The 17,352-nt window shown below is 40.0% G+C and overlaps 2 protein-coding genes across 3 annotated transcripts in view; one reads left to right on the plus strand and one right to left on the minus strand.

The window, feature by feature from the left end:
- Positions 1-6,588: 6,588 nt before the first annotated feature.
- Positions 6,589-9,539, plus strand: rcvrna (recoverin a). Its single transcript, XM_085405302.1, has 3 exons — positions 6,589-7,107; positions 7,379-7,490; positions 7,586-9,539. Exons 1-3 carry the CDS (start codon positions 6,727-6,729, stop codon positions 7,702-7,704), a joined length of 612 nt encoding a protein of 203 aa, XP_085261428.1. The 5' UTR covers positions 6,589-6,726; the 3' UTR covers positions 7,705-9,539.
- Positions 9,540-15,116: 5,577 nt separating this feature from the next.
- Positions 15,117-17,352, minus strand: part of gas7a (growth arrest-specific 7a) — a 51,592-nt gene continuing 49,356 nt past the window's right edge. Inside the window, exon 14 of one of the 2 annotated variants that reach the window (XM_085404716.1) lies at positions 15,117-16,970. In XM_085404716.1, the coding sequence (XP_085260842.1) occupies positions 16,857-16,970 (114 nt within the window). In that variant the 3' untranslated portion in view covers positions 15,117-16,856. The remainder of the gene's footprint in view (positions 16,971-17,352) is intronic. The other variant, XM_085404717.1, reaches the window with a different exon arrangement.

The raw sequence follows: 17,352 nt of genomic DNA on the forward strand, positions 1-17,352 counted from the left end.
TAAACTTGTCGTAATTTTCTGCAGCTCAAGAGTTTCGCTAACAAATGTGTCGTCTTTGCTTTGACCTATAGACAAATGACTTTAAAAGCTGACATGCGCAAGTGTCGTGCGTAAGTTCCTCAAGTCTCATCTATTATTAGAGACTTTCTATGGAGAATGTCGAGTAAATCAAACAGACTTGCTCTACTTAAACGTGCCTTTGGAAACATTTATCATCCATCACAGTCTTTTCATTTTCAATATCCCAACAGATTTTGATGTAAACAAAGACTTTTGCCTCAAACAGCAAGTAGGCAGTGCATGAAAAACAGACACTTGGCCCTGTGAAGCTCTCCAAACTTAGCTGATTCCCAGCTGTTAATGGTGTTTTACAGATTGTGAAGCTGGCATTCACAGGTGGTGAACTCCAACGTGATTACCATCACGAACTCTAACAAAAACACTGATGTTGTCTATTGTTTTGCTACCATCAAAATTATTGTTTAAGGGTACAAATAATAAGTACAAACTACAAAAATTATGCTTCCTGTATTTGCCACTTCAGGCTGATGTTAAAATACGAAAATGGCACTTAAGCATGATAATTAGTATGCTAACTGTGTCGTACAATAAACCACGTAGCAGCTTCTATGGACAGTTTCTCTCTTTGTAGCAATTGTAGAAGTTGAACTGCTTCATAATGCTGAGTGATTGGATACTGCAAAGCCAATCCACCATAACACTTATTCTGGAAGAAATCAGTGTCTAACTTTGTAAGCATTTTGGCAGAAATATTTTGTTTTAATTTAGGGATTTGAGATTACATAATTTTTCTAGTTATGACTTCAGAGTACTCTGAGACAGTAGCAATGTCTATTTCAAGTAAAACTACCAAAACAACAACAACAACAAAAAGATGCCATTTTAGAAGACCTGTTTCTTTATTGTTTTGGTAGTTTTAGCTGTTAGCCTCGATGAAATTAACTGTAATAACCTTGGTGGTCCCTGCATTAGGACAAATCACAAGTGGACCAGAGAGGGTTCTAGAAAATCATCTCTTGGTGCCCACAAGAGGCAAAACTAATGCAGCGGCTAGCTCAATGGGGCGGCCCCCAGAATCCCCACATAGGGGTCCAAAAGGGCAGCCCACAGTTCACCTACAACCAAGCTTGCTAGCTCAGCCGATAACTTCAGTTATGTACATATAGGAAAACTATTGTTAGCTAACATTAGAAGAAAGCTAGTTTTATGTAATGATGCCCATCCGGGCAAAAGTGGAAAGCTGCCAAAAGAGCACTCAACTTTATTGTTTTCAAAGGTGTCTCTGAGCTGTTGTGTCCAATAAATAATGCTAGCAAACACTGATGTCGCTGCTCACACAGTCAAACTGCAAGTTATTGCAAATTAAACTAAAATACTGTATGAAGTAGATGAGACTGTGTAATTGTTTCTAAATCTTAAGGCTGATTTGGTAACTTTGTTTGCCAATTAATTATCTCCAGGTTACCTGTATCTTAGTTGCTAACATTATCCTTGCAAGTTTGCTAGATTACTGTAGATTACTTTGATAACTAAAGTAATTCCAACTTACTTAACTGATTTAGCCATCAACAAATCATGTAATGGCATGAAACAAACATATATTGTCACGGTTTGGCAGGGCAAACTGTGGGGATGTAGGGAAGGAGGACCCAGGCGCGGAGCTCTGTGTGTAAACAGTGCGTTTATTTACAGTGAAAAAACAACAATAAATCCCCGTGCTCTCCCCTGACTCCCGTGTCGTGTCTCTCCGTGAAAAGTCCGTGTCTTAGTGCTCTCCGCTCCCGTGTCTCAGCACTCCTCGTGCTGGCTGCTGTCTGGCGCTCCACACTTCTCCTGGGGACACAATAAAAGCAGCCGTCAGGACACATACAACCGTGGGGACACACACATTAACTAAGCTCAACTGGATGACTAACGTGGAGTCTCACACAATGATCCCACACCAATGGGAGCGACCAAGACTCTCCTAAGTAGCTCCCCCGACGAGCCCTGATCAGCAGCAGGTGTGTGGCAGGAGCTTCGGGTGTGGCCAGTCCCCTAGCAGGGCCACACCCACCAGGCCTGCAGGTGCTTGACATCCATCCTACAGCCAAACACATATATACACACACCCACACCTGCCTATACAGAAATGTGGACACAGAACAGCAGCACAGTATCACCTATACATATAACAATATAATTCATAACTGCTGACATAAATAACTAACAGCGTGGGGCAGTTAGCCAGTTAGCTGTAACCTAACTGTGCAGCATGTATTTGACATTTTGCCCAAGTTGTTATAAGTACTGAAACTCAGGTGTACAGTATATGCACTGGTCTCTCAGTTTTTGTTTACACTGCCCTGTGTACAGTAGTGTGAGCACTGGCAGCTGTGCAGATCATTTAACTGCCCTGGATTTGTAAACTCCTTTAAAGTATCCGAGATGTCGAATTTTCCCTCTCATCATCCTCATCATGTTTTTGGAGTCAAATCGAGTCAAATCCAGAACACACTCAAACGATTCATATAAACTAAAACACAAAAGCTTAAAAAGAAACTGTACTCCGGGATTAGTGTGATGAAAATCCACAGTAATGACCACGATAAACTCATGTAGGGACAATTTGACTTAACCGTGTTACACAATGTCCACTACAGTCATAAGATTTAAAAGACAAGGCCATATTAAAATGGGTTTCATCTGGAGTAGACACTGATAGAAAATAAACAATAACAAATAATATAAGGGGGATTTTTGACCGTCTGTATGTTTGCCTCATTGCTGGCATTTATATGGTAAGTAGGCATAGACTTTTAGTGATTCCTCTGAATGCACATAGATTATACTGAACATTAGCTTCCATGTAATAAATTACAACCACAGGATACTTAAGTCCAGCGTTACACTTGATGAAGTGGTAAGCCGGTTGGTACAATGAACAGTTCCCAGGCTCATTGCTTTTTACATAATAATACCTGCCAGTTTGCGAATGACAGATGTGAGGTTTGAGCGAATGCCTTTTCCCCTGACGTACAGATGCTCAACATTTTGTGCAATTGTGAACTAAACCTAAACGATTATGTAAAAGTATGTGATGGTATTTTAAATGTGAAATGAATGACCTGGACTTTACCTAATCTGATTTTGTAAAGGTAGATGCAGATTTACACAGAGACTCTCCCGGATTATGTTTATGCATAAAGGAAAATTTAGGATTGCTTTGTCCAACTTTAACTTCATTTAAAATGCAGAAAAATCCAAATAAATGTGCACTGGCTTTCACTTCATTCACCAAAGCTGGTACACCTTGCACAGGATGAAACAGGATTATAATCAGCTGTTATGTGTGTCAGCAGTGACCTCTTGGTCCCTGACGCGTGAGAGCTGCCGATAGATTATTGTAGATTAATTCTGATGCTGATCACAGTATAGCACAAATACTCAGTTGTGGTTAGAAGTTTACATACACTCATCGTGGGCATGAATGTTGTCATTTTGGGCTTTTAATGATTTCTTTGAATTGTTCTTTTTCAGGGTGTAATCATCGTACAACATAAATGTTTAATCACTTTTAAAAAACATGAATCGGATACACCAGTTTTCATTTATTTTTGATTTTCTCGAATCCACACAGATTAAAAAGTATATGTTCAGGATCAAGTATATACATAGACCCACTTGAATCTTTTAATAAGTGGTACTGAAGGTTTAAGAATGTCTTTAATCTTGATAAAACCCTCAATTGGATTGACCAGTGCTGAGGACAATGGGAAACTCAGGGATCTAAGAAGGAAACATGGCGATATACACAAGTTGGAAGGTCTCTGTAGATTTGAAAATTACCAGATAACTGTATTGAAGTACAAATTATTCAATGTGTGTGCCAATGTCTGGAAGGAGACCGAAACTGTCTTTATTTGTCAAATTGTTTGACATCACAAACTGATTGTTATTGTATTGTTTCTTAATGGTTTCTTTAATGGTTAATACACCAGTACGCATAAGCTTTCAATATGATGTCTTTAATGCTAAAACATAATTGTTGTTATCTATGATTTTTCAAATTTACTGTTTTACAAATACTGTTATATTAATACTACTTTAAATATTAGTACCTTATAACATACAGTTGATTAATTGTTTTCCTAAAATTCAAAATGCAATAATTTGCTTTTTAAGTCTTCCGATTTCTCTTAAAATCAGAGACATTTTTTTATTTTGCTCCTGGTCAGTTTCATTACTTTTATTCTTTTTGATTATTTTTTTTAAAAATGGGGCTTTTCTTCCTCATTGGGCTGCAAAGTTATGTTTGCACTTAATTCGGAAAAGGCGTATCATCGGGCGTAAGTATGTTTGCGGCTGTTTGTCCCCAGATAAGATTATCTGTGTCTCCACTATAATAGTCTTGGACCAGATTACAGCACAATCTGCTGCAGTGGTGGGAAACCTGCAGTGACTGAAGGTAATTACAAATGGACAGTTTCTGGTGTTTAAGCCTCTGCAGCTCTCTTTAGGGCAACCAAACTCAAACACTTGGCGACAAATGGCCCAAACCACCCAGTAACATATGATTAATTAACCTCATGTGGTGGCTGGATCATCTCTGACACCCCCTTCATTGCACTTTGAGCTGTTTCTTTGTCTTTTTCCTGTCACATCACATTCAGGCATTTGACCTAACTGACCCACATCGTGAAAACAATTTAATATTCAACCTAAGACACTGCTGTTCTTGATGCGCGCTCAATCATGCAGGTAAGTAAATCCCAAAAAGTTGATTCTGTTCATCTGGACGTAGCGTTTTCAGTGGGCGAAACGTTTCGTCACTCATCCAAATGACGGTCTCAGCTGACTGCATGTTTATCCAAACTTGGTGGGCGATCGTGGCTCAAGAGTTGGGAGTTCGCCTTGTAATCAGAAGGTTGCCGGTTCGAGCCCCGGCTTGGACAGTCTCGGTCGTTGTGTCCTTGGGCAAGACACTTCACCCGTTGCCTACTGGTGGTGGTCAGAGGGCCCGGTGGCGCCAGTGTCCGGCAGCCTCGCCTCTGTCAGTGCGCCCCAGGGTGGCTGTGGCTACAATGTAGCTGCCATCACCAGTGTGTGAATGTGTGTGTGAATAGGTGGATGGCTGGATATGTAAAGCGCTTTGGGGTCCTTAGGGACTAGAAAAGCGCTATATAAATACAGGCCATTTACCATATTTACCAAACTTATAAACAGTACCTTTTCACAGTGGCTGAACTTAGCACACTGAATAACCAATGGGCTGTGAGATCAGTTCCTTGATCATAAATATGGAAAATATCATGACCACTGATCAACAACCACTGATCAAAGACCATGAGTACCATTCACAGAGAGCTGGGGAATGGCTGCAATCACAGCATTGTAAGATGGTTAAAGTGGTTACCCTTAGGCCCCCTCCTCGATTCAGAGATGGTCTTTTTCTTCTCAGGTAAATGGTCATCCTCATCATTGAAAGAGTGTCCACTGGCTTGTAGGTGTAAATAGACTGCGGAGTCCTGGCCTCCGCTTAGCCAGAGTTTTTTGGTTTCCTCGATGTCTGCCACTTTTCATATCCTCCCCGTTGAATTAGATGTTTTGGTCCCCCGAGTTAATGTGATCCATGAATTGTGGTCCTGAGATGTATCATCAATGAACTGACTCACAGCCCGTTATTAGCTCACTGGGTTAATTTCAGTCATTGTGCAAAGGTACTGTTTATAAGGTTGGCAGTCAGCTGAGACTGAACAAATCACTTGGATGAATAACTAAACATTTCTCCTACTGAAAAAGTTCCAGATGAACAGAATCAACTTTTTGGGCTAACATTGCAGAAACAATGATTAGCACGGTTACCAGCAAGAAGATCCTGTAGTCCAGGGTTTTCTGTGTGGCGTTTGCATGTTCTACCCATGTTTGCATGGCTTCTCTCCAGGTACTCCGGTTTCCTCCCATGGTCCAGAGACATGCAGTTAGTGTGGTTAGGTTAACAGACGATTCTAAGTTGCCCATAAGTGTGAATGGTTGTCTGTCTCTTTGTTAGCCCTGCGACAGACTGGCAACCTGTCCAGGGTGCACTCTGCCTATCGCCCTAAGACAGCTGGGATAGGCTCCAGCCTCCCCTTGACCCTCAGTTGGATAAGCAGAAGAGAATGGATGGATGTATTAACATAAAGATGATTTTGGAAATTACCAAAACTGTTAATTTAGGACAGCTGTAGAATAAACCTTACATTGGGTGGTGGTCTAATACATTTGTTTAACACTGTCTGGTTTAGTGTAAGCAAATTCCTCCCTAGTGGCAATGATAAAAGATGGCACCAGTCTATGCTCGTCTTTCTTTGGCCCCAAAGTCAGTATTATTATACTTCAACTCTGTAACTAAATATTAGAGTGTATTTACACAAATTCTGCTTAAAAAGGCAAATATCCTCCCAGATGTTGAGCTTCTAAGTAACGGCCACCTGCCGCCTTTAATCCGCTGCGCTTGCCTCCTGTATTTAACTCTGTCTTCAATATAAAGGTGTCATAGCAGTGTGACGCAGTTATCCCCCTTAATCTTCAAGACAGCTGTCTGGATTTAGGCAGTGATGATCATAATCCCATTTGGCACCTTGAGGGGCTCGACAGAGCGAACACAAGACAGAGCGCACAAACTCCACAGAAGTTTAACGGCCAATCGCAGGAGATACAAGAATTTAACCTTTCTTGATCAGGATGGGGAATACTAAGAGCAGCGCTTTGTCAAAGGAGCTCCTGGAAGAGCTGAAGTCCAACACCAAATACACAGAGGCCGAACTGTGCACCTGGTATCAGTCCTTCCTCAAGGAGTGTCCCAGTGGGAGGATCAGCAAGCAGCAGTTCGAGGGCATCTATGCCAGCTTCTTCCCAGACGCGGACCCCACGGCGTATGCGCGGCACGTTTTCAGGAGTTTTGACACTAATGCAGACGGAACTTTGGACTTTAAGGAGTACATCGTCGCTCTGCACCTCACCTCCGGGGGAAAGACTCTGCAGAAGCTGGAGTGGGCTTTTGGCCTCTATGATGTGGATGGAAATGGAACCATCAGCAAAAATGAAATCCAAGAGATTGTTCGGGTACCTATACTTCATACTAATTTTATCTGTTCTGAATACACTAAAATTACATGACTAAACTGAATTCGCGTTACATTCATCTATTGAATAATCACGATCACTTCTGTGAATGTGTAAATGGACCTTTGATGATTTCAATTTTAAGCCACAGCCTCCTCTAAATTATTCCACTTACAATTACTCAAAGAAAATGTAATATTCCGACGAATATTTGATTAAATTCATCATGAATCATTGGTTAAACCTATAAAATGCGTTTACTCTCCTGCAGTCAATATTCAACATGATTCCTGCTGACGCACAGAAGAAGCTCCCTGAGGATGAAAACACGCCGGAGAAAAGGGCTGAAAAAATCTGGACATTTTTCGGAAAGAAGGAGAACGGTAAACCACACTTTATTAACTCTCATCTCGTTATCTGCTGCACCTTTACAAGGCACAAGCATTTTGTTGACGCTTCTTTTTTTGGTTCTTTGCAGATAAAATCTCAGAGGGAGAGTTCATTCAGGGCGTGATGGACAACAAGGATATCCTACGCTTGATACAATATGATGAACCTCAGAAAATCAAAGACAAGCTGAAAGAGAAGAAGCAGTAGAGTACAGGCTAAAAACAGAGCAGAAAAAAACCTCACATGGTTTTAAGACTGATTTCTGTGGCTATATTTTAACCGCTTTAACCACATTTCTCATTTTTTATTGTAATTAATCATGTTCATGTTCTTTCTGGTAAACTAGTTAAACAGTGTTTCATTTTTTGTCATTGCAAGTAGTAATTAAATAGGGTGATTAGGCACATTTGATAAAATAAAATAAAATAGAAGCTGAACAACTGTGCAATGGATGAATTTTAAACAGTGTAACCGCTCAGGCTAGAACAGGGATGGCAACGTGAATGTTGGGAGTCAAAACAGTGTTCACGTTTAATTGACCAGAATCAATTTCTTCACATTTTTACTTGTGTTGCAATAAATTTTATTAATAACTCCTTTGTGGATCCATATTCACACTTTACAAAGGTATCCATAGGCTGGATTGGACGTTTTTGGCGTGTCCGTTTTGTTTAGCCTCCTTGGTTTAGATGTTGTACTTTGTGTAAACGAGCTGATTTCATGCAGTTAAATCTTTAAATCACACAATTTACAATGGACAGCGCACAAGTTTGTTGGTTATTTTAGTTTGTTCAATTTTGTTCAAATATGTTTTGTACGTTTTTTGTGTAGTTGTGGCAGTGAACACGTTAACTCATTATTTGTTTAAATGTTCTCTTTTGTGTACATGAAAATGAAAACCTGTCTGTAAAGGTGTATGTGTGTTATGTGTTGTGCTTTTAAAGTGTCGTTGTATAACATGGTAATATCCACCAAGGACACTTCAGCCATGTCCTCGACTCTTTTAAAAAGCAGTGTGTCTGAAACATGCATTTTGAACACACTTCCTTTCCACTTGGAATTTGTTTTAACTGATATATTTGTAGTGTTTGCACTGTTTCACAGAGTGACTCATCTCAACCAACTGTAGTTTATATACAACTTTATTTTGGATTATCTTTACACATATATTTACTCTGGTTTGGTTTCCAATGAAACTTAGTTTGGTTTCTGTATTTTAATTCTTAAACGTTTTTAATTACATTTATATTATCTGGACTATTTATTAAACAGCCACTAGACACACCACTGATTTTTATATTAAACAGGTGGAAAATACAAATGAGGACAGAATTATTTGCTCCCTTGTGAAAATTCCTATTTTTAAAGGTAATTTGGAGAGGGAAGGAATTTGCAAAAGCTTTCCCAAACATCCTACTGTTATTTTGGATGCTTATATTTCTTTACTTTGTATACAGAAACAATATTATTTCACATTAACTACCCCCGATGATAACAGTCACTGTGTATCGTTTTTCCTTTTCTGCAGTCTGTTGTTTTAGTCGGTTGATCTGATGGTCTTCTGTCATGAACTTTGGACTTCAGTTCACCCCACAGATTTTCAGTGGGATTCAAGTCAGGGCTTTGTGACATAATCAGCGTCACTCTGAGAACGGGGTATAGTTTCATTCAATCTTTCCTCGGGTTGTCCTCGGCATGCCTCAGTCTGGCTTGAATGTGCCTCTTCTGCAGAGTTTTTCTTGGTCCACAGTCTCAGAGTGCATTTCTCTGCAGGCTTCTAGTGATTGTCTTTTCTGTGAATACACATCCCTACTTGGCTAACTCCTTCACTATCGTCTTGGCAGTTGTCCTGGGGTTAGTAGACACATCTCTCACTAGTTTTGTTCACTTCCTACCTCCACCAGACTTGTTCTGTACTGTATGGCTCTTTTTAAATATCTTAATACTTCTCACTCCAGTTCTTGAAATGCTGTGATAACTTTAGATCTTCATCTCCTGCTTCGTCTAAACTGATTTCTTTTGTTTTTAGAATGATATTTTCTCAAGTGACAGCTCAAACCCTTGCTGAAGTTTTTATACTGTGTAAATTGGAAGATAACACATAGTTTTAGCCTGTTTTACAAGCACAGCAATAAAAAGGTCAGTTTGTCAGGGCGCTAATATTATTGCCCTTTAAGGTTTTTTATTTTTTCTGGAATAATTCGATGGTTGTTTCCAAATAGAAATCATTTATTCGTTCCAAGGAAAACAAGTATGATTAAAAATGGAGAAATCCCTTGCTCTGTTAACAAGCACTTGGGGAAAAGAGATCACTTTTGATGACAGGAATATCCAGCCTGGTGATAGTCACCTCCTCTAACATGTATACCTAAAGACTCCGTTTCCTGACTCTGCAGTGTTATGAGCCGTCCTGACACTCAGTGGTTGCATGCCAGCCTTTTATTGACAGCCAATTTACTCTCTAATACATCTGGCAGCTCTCCAGCGTGTTTTTTTCACACTTGGATTCATTCATTAGATTGAAAGCAAGAAAATCTGGATGAGAGCTCCTTATGAAGGGAATTAGGCTCAGGTTAACAATCCTTCTGTATCAGCCAATCCTATTAGGAGCTGAAGGTCAGTTGAGACACACAGCCAACTCACAGTTAGGATAATGTGGGCTTGGCACAGAGAACGATACACTGCTCCAACATGCTCCCCCGCATAGATCATTTGCTTCCCGCGGTCCAACTTGAATCCATTAGTATATTTTACTTTTAGTTTAACTTTTCTTTGTTAAGCTTAGGCTACGTCCACACTAGCCCGGATAGATGTGAAAACAGCGTTTTCGTCTGAAAACGCTCCGCGTCCACACTAGTCATTTTCAAAGAGTCCACACTAAAACGACCGAAAATGCTGACGTTGCAGTTCTGTGCATGCGTGAAACGCAAGATGACTCGACCTGCGTCATTTCCCTCTGCCGTTTATTTACATTCCGGCTCTTTGAATCGTGGCAGCGAAATGGCAAGACAAAGCAACGAATTTTTCAAGTGGACTGATAATGAGGTGGAGTTGTTGCTCTGAGTCACCAACGAGTACAAGGTTTCCAAAGCAAACGAGAACATCGACTGGGAGACGGACCAGAACAAATACGCAAAATATTGGACCGCCTCAAAGAACAGTATCCGGTTGTTCAGTGATGACGCGACGAATCCTACTTCCGGGCCTAAAGTAGTCTGCGTTTAATATGGCTTTTGTGTTGTTAACATGTTTAATGTTTTGTATTTTCTTCTATTTAATCTCAAAAAGCTCCTAAAACAGTCAGTGATCACTGTTGACCTCCCTCGGCTTTTATTACCGCTAATCATTTATTTAAGCTCAGTTTTTAAAACCTTAGGATGTAACTACAGCCCAGCCCATGCAGCAGTATATGAATGACTAACCTCGTATTGTGGATGGATTATCTCAGTTGTTCTCCTGGCTGAAGTTTGGTCCTTTTACAGCATCCTGCCATGCGATTACATTTGTTCCTGACCACCGAGAACACTCACGTTAACTTTTATCGAGTGGAAAAAAAAGTTAGCTTGTTTAAATTATGCTAACATAGCTGTGTCGCTCGCAGTCACGTAGCACATCATTATATACCAGCTAGCCAAATTTCAGTAACCCTACAAACGTCACTGCTGTTTAGCTTTCTGTCTTCATTTATGTTGGAAGTGATAACAGAGCTGTACGTTTGAATTTGTTTCCAAAACCCCGCAGTCAGGACATGCTATATTGTATTTAGATAGAAGCTAGCGAGCTAACTCCCTGCTAACTTCTAACTCCGTTAAATGTCATAAATTCCGTTTTCATGGATGCCTGGATGTTAAACTCAATTGTTACACCTGGTAGAGCAGAACGCTGATCATTTTATTAAAGATGAAAGACTTTAGACAGTTCTTCAACTCTCAGTAATGCCACAGTGATCGTTTGATATATGGACCTGCAGCGGAGTTTAGGTCCAGACACGGCTAGTGATGTCAGACTGAACAATCGGATTACATGACTGGGTAAGTGGTCACATGACTGCATCATATGACCAACATGCGTCATCGTTTTAGAAAGTCTGCGTTTTCAAGTGTCCACACTGCGACGGGACAGCTCCGTTTTGAAATGTATGCGTTTTTGAGAGCGTTTTCAAAACGCCGTCTCAGTGTGGAAGGGAGGCCAAAACGGAGAGAAAACGATGTGTTTTCAAACGAAAACGCTTTAGTGTGGACGTAGCCTTAAAGCGATAAACAAGAAGACAGTTTGTGTTTGAAGTGACACACAATCCCTTTTTTATGCTAATTAAGAAAGATTCAGGTACTTTTTAGGCATATATTTCAATTTGTGATTAATGCTTAAATCTCCCTTGTTGTTGACTGCCACCTATCTTTTATGGTACTCTGTCACAAAGACACCCAGTGAGCTCTAAACACAACACACAGAGCTCTGAAACTCCCAAACTAAATTTAAAGGAAAGTATAGTTAGTTCTCCCTGTTTTCTCTGTATTATTGTAGAGTCTCTACGTTACCTTACAATATAAAGAAATATCAGGGAACTGTTGTTGTGTTGCTATATAAATAAAATTGAATTGACATATTTCATTTGTAGTTTAACACAATAGATAAAGGACTGCTGTGCAGTCAGTTAATATGGAATCTAGCTCTTATTTCCTAAAGTGGGATGAGCTATGACTATATAGACAGTGTTTACCTTTCAGTCTGCCTTTGGTAGCTTTTAGGCCAGGATCTAAGGTTGGGACAGCGGGCACAGGAATGTGATCAGCTCTCCTGCTCTGAGGAACACTGGCTGGTCTTGTCCATGCCACAAAGCTGACACACCAAGTCTTTGTGTGTCATAGGGTGCACCTGCTTGGCACTGCTCATCTCACGGTGCAAAATGAAGGCATTTGTTGTTGCAGTGTCCAGGAAGTGCAGCAAGATGATCCTCTACCAGGGAGCAGTGTTTCTGTGGGTGGAGTAGTGCAGAATGAGCTGATCTGACAGGTCAGCTCCACCCATATCTTTGTTGTAGGCCATGATTGGTGGCCTCACTTGCAGTTTTAACCTTGCTAGTGTTTATCTTGAAGCTAATAGTGTAGCCACTGCTTGATTCAGCCAATAAAAAATGTCATCCCTGATTTAGTTGGCTTGGCCTTCATATATTGTGTCAAACCAGTTTTTGCCGCCTTTTTGGAACATGTTGTTGGTCTCAAAGGTACAGTTTTATCTTGGTTTAAATCCTATCTCTCAGAGAGGTCGTTCTCTGTTGCTATGGGGCAACACTCCTCGGCTTCTGCCCCTATTTATTGTGGTGGTCAAGGGTCCGTGCTCGGTCCTGCTCTTTTCTCTTTGTACATGTTGCCGTTGGGATTAATTTTTAGAAAACATAACATCTCCTTTCACTGTTATGCCGATGATATCCAGATTTATTTACCTTTGAAATCTGATGTGACTGCTTCTTTGCAACCTCTGTTCAACTGTTTGCATGAAGTTAAAATTTGGTTATCACATAATTTTCTTACATTGAACGAGAATAAGACCGAAATCATAGTCTTTGGTAGTCACACTCCGCTAGACCAGTTAGCTGATGCCCTAGGCCCTCTCGCTAGCCATCCTTCGTCCACTGTAAGAAACCTCGGAGTGTTCCTGGATGGCTCTTTTAAACTCGAGAAACAGGTGTCCACTGTGGTAAAAAACAGCTTTTACCAGTTGCGTCAGATTTCCAAAGCAAAGCCGTTTCTTCCTTTAAAAGATCTTGAAAAGCTTATCCACGCATTTATTACATCCAGATTGGACTACTGTAACTCCCTCTACTCGGGCCTCCAACACTCCTCTCTTTGCCGGCTCCAGTTAATTCAAAATGCAGCTGCGCGTCTTTTAACAGGTACGAGAATTCATGAACACATAACTCCAATTTTAGCCAAATTACATTGGCTCCCTGTTAAATATCGTATAGATTTTAAAATTCTTTTGTTCACTTTTAATATTTTGAATAATTTAGCGCCCAGTTATATTTCTGATTTACTCCATTCATACAATCCCAACAGGGCACTTAGATCATCCAACCATAGGCTCCTAGCACAACCTAGGACTCGAATGAAGTCGAGAGGCGACCGGGCCTTTGCATCCGTGGCACCCAGACTCTGGAATAACCTCCCCGTTCATATTCGCACTGCCGAGTCTATCCAGTCTTTTAAATTACGTCTTAAAACTTATTTTTTTACTTTGGCTTTTGATTCTGTCTAGTTGGCTGTTTTAGCTTGTTGCGTTGTTACCTATTGTTTGTTGTCCTCTTCTATTGTTTGTTTTAATTGTCTCATGTTTTTATTGACTGTGAAGCACTATGGTCAACACTGTTGTTTTTAATATGTGCTATAGGCTATAAATAAATTTTGATTTGATTTGATTTTGATTTTTTTCTTTTTTTACCCCCGTCCTTTTATCCGTCCTCAGGTCTTCTACCTTGCCTTTTATACAGACTTCACAGTGTCCGTGGAATAGCTGAGTACTCACCTGTAAGCTTGTTTAACTTAACTATTTAATGTTTAAATCCAATCTGTATGTTGTACCAGTCTGATCAGGTCTCATATTTGCCATCATTTGGCAATTATTGGCATTATTTGAGGTTTAAAGCTGTTTTTGAAACTTGCAAAATGCGAGTATCTGTGGGCTTGTTAATTTAGCCTAAGTCGAATATAATCACTGGTTCGTGTGTCCATGGGTTCTAGTCGTTGGTACTTCAGCCTGACAGCGGCCTCCTTCACTTGTGTGACCATCTGGGCCTTATATTCATTCTTCCAGTGAACAAGTACTGAATGCAAATTCAACACCTGGAATCAACTCCAGATCTTGTATCAGTTTAATTCAGAATAATGAGGGAACAGATCTCATATGCTCATCAAACTTGTCAGCTGTTCAGTTTAGTTAGAGCAGAGGTGTGAAACATAAGGTCAGAGGGCCTCCAGTTTTGAAACTTTTGGGGCTTATAAAGTATTTTTTAATAAGTATTCCAGCATTTTCTTAATGATAAAGACATTCATTTTCATTTTTCATAGTCATTCATGTTACAAAACACAGATAAGCAATTAAATGACAGAAGATTTCCTGTTTTGTCACTACTATAATTTTTTTTCTTTTCTTTTTTACAATGGCTCCACAGTACTTAAAAAAGGACAATTTCTGTAAATTAACAAACAAAAATCATTTTTTGTAATTACAGGACAGCCTCGGCAATGAGCTACTAGAACATTCTCTGTAATTTTACACATTTAATTGTTGTAATTTATGACCAAAGACTTGTGGCAGCATTTCTCTGTTATGCAGAAAAAACGAGATGTACTGCTGAAAATAGACTTTCTAAGATACGTCAGGGTTAAGAGTGTAGTTTACATATTTACATTGATATAAAGGGGAGTTTCCCTGATCCGGTCCACAGACGGCTATATAACTTTCACATTGCTGCTTTTTATAAAAAACATCTATAATTCCCAAACAGTTCATGCTAGATGTCTGGAAAACCTCGTGAATTAAAGCTGATATTGATTGTGCCATTGTTCAATAATATAATTCAGGTGTAAAATGTAAAAAAAACCAACCCCATAATAATCATATTTGGATTCATTGTATGAAAATCTGTAAGAAACACTTGAGCAGTGTTATGAGCTGCAGGTTTAACATAAAACATGTTCACCAGGTTTATGAGTTTAAATTTTTTTTATTCACATCAATCAGATCTTAAATGAAACATCTTGCAGATGTAACTGCCCATTTCTAAACCCCCAGCCCCCCCTGGCAGAGTTACATAACGACACGCTGTGGCATTAAATTTTCAAAGAGGAGATTTATTTTGGACACTGCATTCCTCACTACACCGTTGGGACAGAGGTCACCTGTGATCCAACATTCTTAAAAACATTGGGAAAATCGGATTAAACTCACGTTAATGAAAACAGTCACCACAGAAGGGCAGTTAACTCAACCGTTATGTCATTGTGGATTCTGGTCAAGAACATTTAGTTGGAACATAACTCGTCACACTTAGTGCACAACATTGAGACACACTTATAAAAACCTCTACAACAAATACACTATTTCAAACCTACACATGAAGCCGTTTTGGGGGTGGGGGTCAAAGCAAAGTCTGAATGTGCTGCAGGGGACGAACGGTCAGTGTTTTTCATAAGGCAGCTAAGCATTTCTTTACTTTTTCACAACTTTTTTTGAGTGCCTGGCAGCTGGATTAAAAGCTTTATTATTTAACTTTGTCCTTCTGGGAACATAGAAAAGAAAAATTATTCCAAAACAAACAAAATGTAAAGACCGCGACAGACAAACACATATATGTAAACACGGACACGTAGTCTACATGCAGTCTCTGATATTTCTATCACCTCGCACTTCCCGCTGCATGTCGACCCTTAAAGATCTTCTCTTTAAGGGTCGACAAAACGTGAAACAGACGACGTTGAACAGTGCAAACATCGAACCAGTATGTACAAATGTACACCGATGCAGAGAAGAATAAATCAAGGACATTCCAGGTATATAACCGTTAGGCACTAAAAGGTGTTTCAGTGTAATTTGGACCACCTTTTCCTCCTTCGCGCTGATTCAAAATAGACCCTGGCCTAAATCTTGGGACTCCATCTTGGGACTTGTGCTGAGTGTAATCAAATCCCGATTGCAAAATGCTTGGAAAAGTTGAGGTTTCTGGATATTTATGCTGTACACTTTCCTTTTTTTAAGTGGGAGAAAGCTCCAAAATTATGGACAAGATAGAGAATACCTTGTTTAACTTCCATAAACTACACCGAAACAGCCATCATGGTTCCACAGAGTGTGCAGCTCTCCACGTACAGTGAAAACAATATATTCAAAACATGCATTTCCACCAAAATGGACCAGCAAATTATGAAAATATATCATTCCAAGCTCTCAGTATGCTTCAGTATCCAAAATAATATCAATAATCAGACTTTTTTTTTGTTTGGTTTACTCAGACTGGAAAAGTGTTGGCTGACGCTAAACTGAACAATTCAAAATACGTACATTTTTTTTAATAATCTCAACTTTACAACAGGTAAACAGCAGAATATGTTAAATGGCATTCAGTAAGCTAATGTGGATTATGATGGGGTTTAAATTTAGAAGGAACATGCTGGTACTTGGGTCCGTTACTGTTAGCTGGACTGTTTTCCTCCTCACTGTTCCACTCAGAGAGAGGATGAGCAGACCTCAGGGGTCTGAACATGCACCGTCCCTGAATCAGTGTCATCAAGTGTTCCTGGATTCTGTGGATGTGTTTTAATACTGAAGACAGGACAGCTGATCCCAGGTCAGGCCGGGACGAGCTATATGTCCATATCCACAGGCCGAACATCGCCGGTTTTGTTCTCCTTCACCCACAGCTCTCTGTCTTTGGCGGGATCCACATTCTGCAGCAGCTGGTCGACGGGCTCAACCATCTGAAAAGATATTAACAGTAATGTGACCCCTTAAAACTTCAGTCTTCATTCAGAGTTAAACACCTAAAGGTCAGGTGCTCAGGAGGTGCTGAGCGGTCAGTTGATTGGATAATCTGCCCAAAAATCCCAAAAGAGTTTGGTGACAAACTAAACCACAAACTTTAGTGACAGTTTTTATATAACAACATGTTTCATTACTTGCAAAATCAATGACTTTGACCCAAATGACTTCTTCACAATCAGCTGATTTTTTTCAGGCCCCCAAACTGCAGTGGAGGAGGTCGAAATGCAGCGTTTTTGAGCCCTCATAACCCCACAAGTACAGGAGATATCCACATGAAATGTTCAGGACTGAAAATCAGGAAGCTCATCACCCAGTGTC

Source organism: Rhamphochromis longiceps, linkage group LG4, assembly GCF_057381845.1.
Source record: "Rhamphochromis longiceps isolate RC_006_pf linkage group LG4, R_longiceps_female_GT1.1, whole genome shotgun sequence".
Lineage (NCBI taxonomy): Eukaryota > Metazoa > Chordata > Actinopteri > Cichliformes > Cichlidae > Rhamphochromis > Rhamphochromis longiceps.

Coding starts and splice junctions, on each gene's coding strand:
- rcvrna (XM_085405302.1), top strand. CDS start 6,727: ATGGGGAATACTAAGAGCAGCGCTTTGTCAAAGGAGCTCCTGGAAGAG. Junction 7,108..7,378: donor AAATCCAAGAGATTGTTCGG/GTACCTATACTT, acceptor ACTCTCCTGCAG/TCAATATTCAACATGATTCC. Junction 7,491..7,585: donor TTTCGGAAAGAAGGAGAACG/GTAAACCACACT, acceptor GGTTCTTTGCAG/ATAAAATCTCAGAGGGAGAG.